The sequence below is a fragment of the Rhinopithecus bieti genome, unplaced genomic scaffold (genome assembly GCF_001698545.2).
Source record: "Rhinopithecus bieti isolate Rb0 unplaced genomic scaffold, ASM169854v2 scaffold_10417, whole genome shotgun sequence".
Lineage (NCBI taxonomy): Eukaryota > Metazoa > Chordata > Mammalia > Primates > Cercopithecidae > Rhinopithecus > Rhinopithecus bieti.
Genome location: NW_016806385.1, coordinates 138,015 through 141,151, shown reverse-complemented (window position 1 = coordinate 141,151; position 3,137 = coordinate 138,015). Strand labels below are relative to the sequence as shown.

The 3,137-nt window shown below is 50.0% G+C and overlaps 1 protein-coding gene across 5 annotated transcripts in view; it reads left to right on the top strand.

Annotated features, from left to right (window-relative positions):
• MED12 (mediator complex subunit 12) overlaps positions 1-3,137 on the top strand; it is a 24,945-nt gene that overhangs the window by 14,916 nt on the left and 6,892 nt on the right. For all 5 annotated transcript variants that reach the window (XM_017875868.1, XM_017875866.1, XM_017875870.1 and 2 more), the window contains 5 exons: positions 57-168; positions 335-424; positions 1,267-1,376; positions 1,623-1,758; positions 1,995-2,156. In XM_017875868.1, coding sequence (XP_017731357.1) covers positions 57-168; positions 335-424; positions 1,267-1,376; positions 1,623-1,758; positions 1,995-2,156 — 610 coding nt within the window. The remainder of the gene's footprint in view (positions 1-56; positions 169-334; positions 425-1,266; positions 1,377-1,622; positions 1,759-1,994; positions 2,157-3,137) is intronic.

Genomic DNA, 3,137 nt, shown 5'->3' with positions numbered 1-3,137 from the left:
CCCTCCCGTCTCCTCCCCTCCCCTCCCCTCTCATCTCTTCTTTCTCTTGTCTCTAGCATGTCCCTGTTGAGCCAGCAGCCCTTCTTATCACTGGTGCTAACATGTCTGAAAGGGCAGGATGAACAACGCGAGGGACTCCTTACCTCCCTCTACAGCCAGGTGCACCAGGTACAGATCTCTGGGCCATGGAGGTGGGCAGGAGGGCAGGGAAGGATGCACCTAAGGGGTTACTCTGTACTTGGAAACTTCAGTACTTTCTGATAAACATATTGGCTACTGTGAGATGGAAACACGAAGATCCCTGAACTGCATATTTTATTTGTTTCTCTTCTAGATTGTGAATAATTGGCGAGATGACCAGTACTTAGATGATTGCAAACCAAAGCAGCTTATGCATGAGGCACTCAAACTGCGGCTCAACCTGGTGAGAAGGCCAGCTGGGGAGAAGAAGGAAGACGGTAGGGCTGGAAATGCAGAGTGCAAAAGCCTCAGGTTGGGAGAATGGGGGTAAGGATAGAGGCCCCAGGTTATTCTGAGTCTTGAAGTTGTTGTTTTTTTTCTTTTTTTTTTTTTTGGAGTCAGAGTCTCGCTCTGTCACCCAAGCTGGAGTGCAGTGGCACCATCTCAGCTCACTGCAACCTCCACCTCCTGAGTTCAAGTGATTCTCAAGCCTCAACTTCCTGAGTAGCTGGGATTACAGGCGTGCGCCACCACACCTGGCTAATTTTTGTATTTTTCATGCAGATAGGGTTTCACCATGCTGGCCAGGCTGGTCTTGAACTCCTGACCTCAAATGATCCGTCCGTCTTGGCCTCCCAAAGTGCTGAGATTATAGGCATGAGCCACCGTGCCCGGCCTGAGTCTTGAAGTATTAACCCTGTTCTCTGAAAGGATGCAGGGACTGAAAGTGGTTAAGGGGGCTGTATCACTGTGGTCATGGTCCAATAGATTATGTACCCTGGATCCTTGCAGGGACTCTGCCTCAGTATTCTAGATTCTGACTGGGCCCTAGCAGTACTGGAAACCCATTGTGGAATGTTGAATGGAATCCTGGAAATCATTCAGTCCAACTCCCATCACTTTCTAAGTATGGAAACAGAGGCCCAGAGATGTCAAGAATTTCCTCATTGTCTTGAGATCATGTAGCAAATCATAGGTTCAACTCAAGCATGAACTCAGGCGTCCCAACTCAGATTTGAACTAAGGTTTCCTTAAACTCTGGCCTTGTCCCTGAGCCATCTGACTGACTTGTTGTGGCCCTGGCAGGTTGGGGGCATGTTTGACACAGTGCAGCGCAGCACCCAGCAGACCACGGAGTGGGCCATGCTCCTCCTGGAGATCATCATCAGCGGCACTGTCGACATGCAGTCCAACAAGTAAAGCATCCCCACCTGCTCCCTGCAGTTTCATACCCAAGAGGTTCCCCCTACTCCCACGTCAGTTGCACCCACTGAGATTGGTGTGGCTGTTACTGTGGACTCCGTGGCCCTGGGCTCCCCATATGGTTTTGGTGCCCTCGGGATGACATATTAAGCACCTCTCCCTGTTTGTGTCCTCTGCTGAGGCCTTTTTCTATCTTCACCTCTTTCTTCTCTGGTTTTCTCTCTGGCTTCCTGTCTCAGTGAGCTCTTCACTACTGTGTTGGACATGCTGAGCGTGCTCATCAATGGGACATTGGCTGCAGACATGTCTAGCATCTCCCAAGGTAGCATGGAGGAAAACAAGCGTGCATACATGAACCTGGCAAAGAAGCTACAGGTGAGCAGAGGAGGCAGGGACAAGGTTTGCGGGTACCGGAATCTGCTGTCCAGCCTCAGGAACTTGCTTCTGGCTTGAGCCCTCTACCTTTCCTTCTCACGTCTATCTTTTCTTGGTTACTCATGCCATGAGCATTTACTGAGTGGGGGTCTTCTCTGTGCCAAGTTCTGTGCTGTCCCCTGAGACTTCCCATCCCTGTTTTCTGTATCTCTTGTCCCATCTTCCTGTGCCTGCAGAAGGAGTTGGGGGAACGCCAGTCAGACAGTCTGGAAAAGGTTCGCCAGCTGCTGCCACTGCCCAAGCAGACCCGAGACGTCATCACGTGTGAGCCACAGGGCTCCCTTATTGATACCAAGGGCAACAAGATTGCTGGCTTCGATTCCATCTTCAAGAAGGAGGCATGTTCCATTGTCTGCCCATGTCCCTTGCCTTTTTTCTCCTTTGGGCAAGAACTTTCCCTGCATCAGCTTTGTAGCTCCAACAGACTCATCAGATTCAGGAGCCCATCCAGTCTCTGCCAGTGAACACCATCTCTGGGGTTTTCAGCAAATCACTTAACTTTCCTTACATTTCATCTCCATCTCTGGAGTCCCAGCCTCTTTCCTTCACCCTGCCCTCACCTTTTAACATACCACCCATTTCTCAGTACCCTACCCTCCTCTTTCCTCTGCTCCACCTGCCTCATGTCCTACCCCACCCATCTATCTGGCCGACAGCCTGTATCTCTTTTATTTCTGTGTTTCTCTCCCTACACCCACCCATCTCGGCACAGTTTTATCTTTTCCCTCTCTGTCAGTTGCAGTATTTGTTGAGTAACCATAATTATTGTGTATAGTTTAAAACCCAAAGTCTAACTCCTTCATATATACATTCTCTTCATCTGTCTTCCTAGTCCATCTGTCTCTTTTCCTCTGTCTCTGTCTCTCTCCATGTCTGACTCGTTTGCCTTTCTTTGTCCCTCCACCTTTTTGTCTCTCTTCCTGTTTCTGTCTCTCTCTGACTCTGTCTTTCTCTGCCTGCCTAAAGGCAGAATCTCTCCCTGCCTTCCTCTCTCTCTTTCTCTGCCTTCCTTTTTCTGTCTCCCTCTGAATGTCAATCCCTCTCCCTCCCCACTTCCTCTCTGGCTTTCTCCCCAACCCCTTTCTCTCCCGGTCTCCGCTTCTCTCCCCACATGCCCGCCGCCCGCCCCGTTCATTCGTCTCCTCTCCTGGTCCCGGCTGGCTTCATCTTGCGCCTCCACACCTCTCCCTGTCCCCCACCCTTCACTCTCTCCCCGCATAACTCTCTTCTGCATGTATGTGTGTATCCATGTCTGTCTGCTTCTTACCATCTCTCCTGAATCTACCTATGACTTTCTTTTTTTTTTTTTTTTTTTTTTT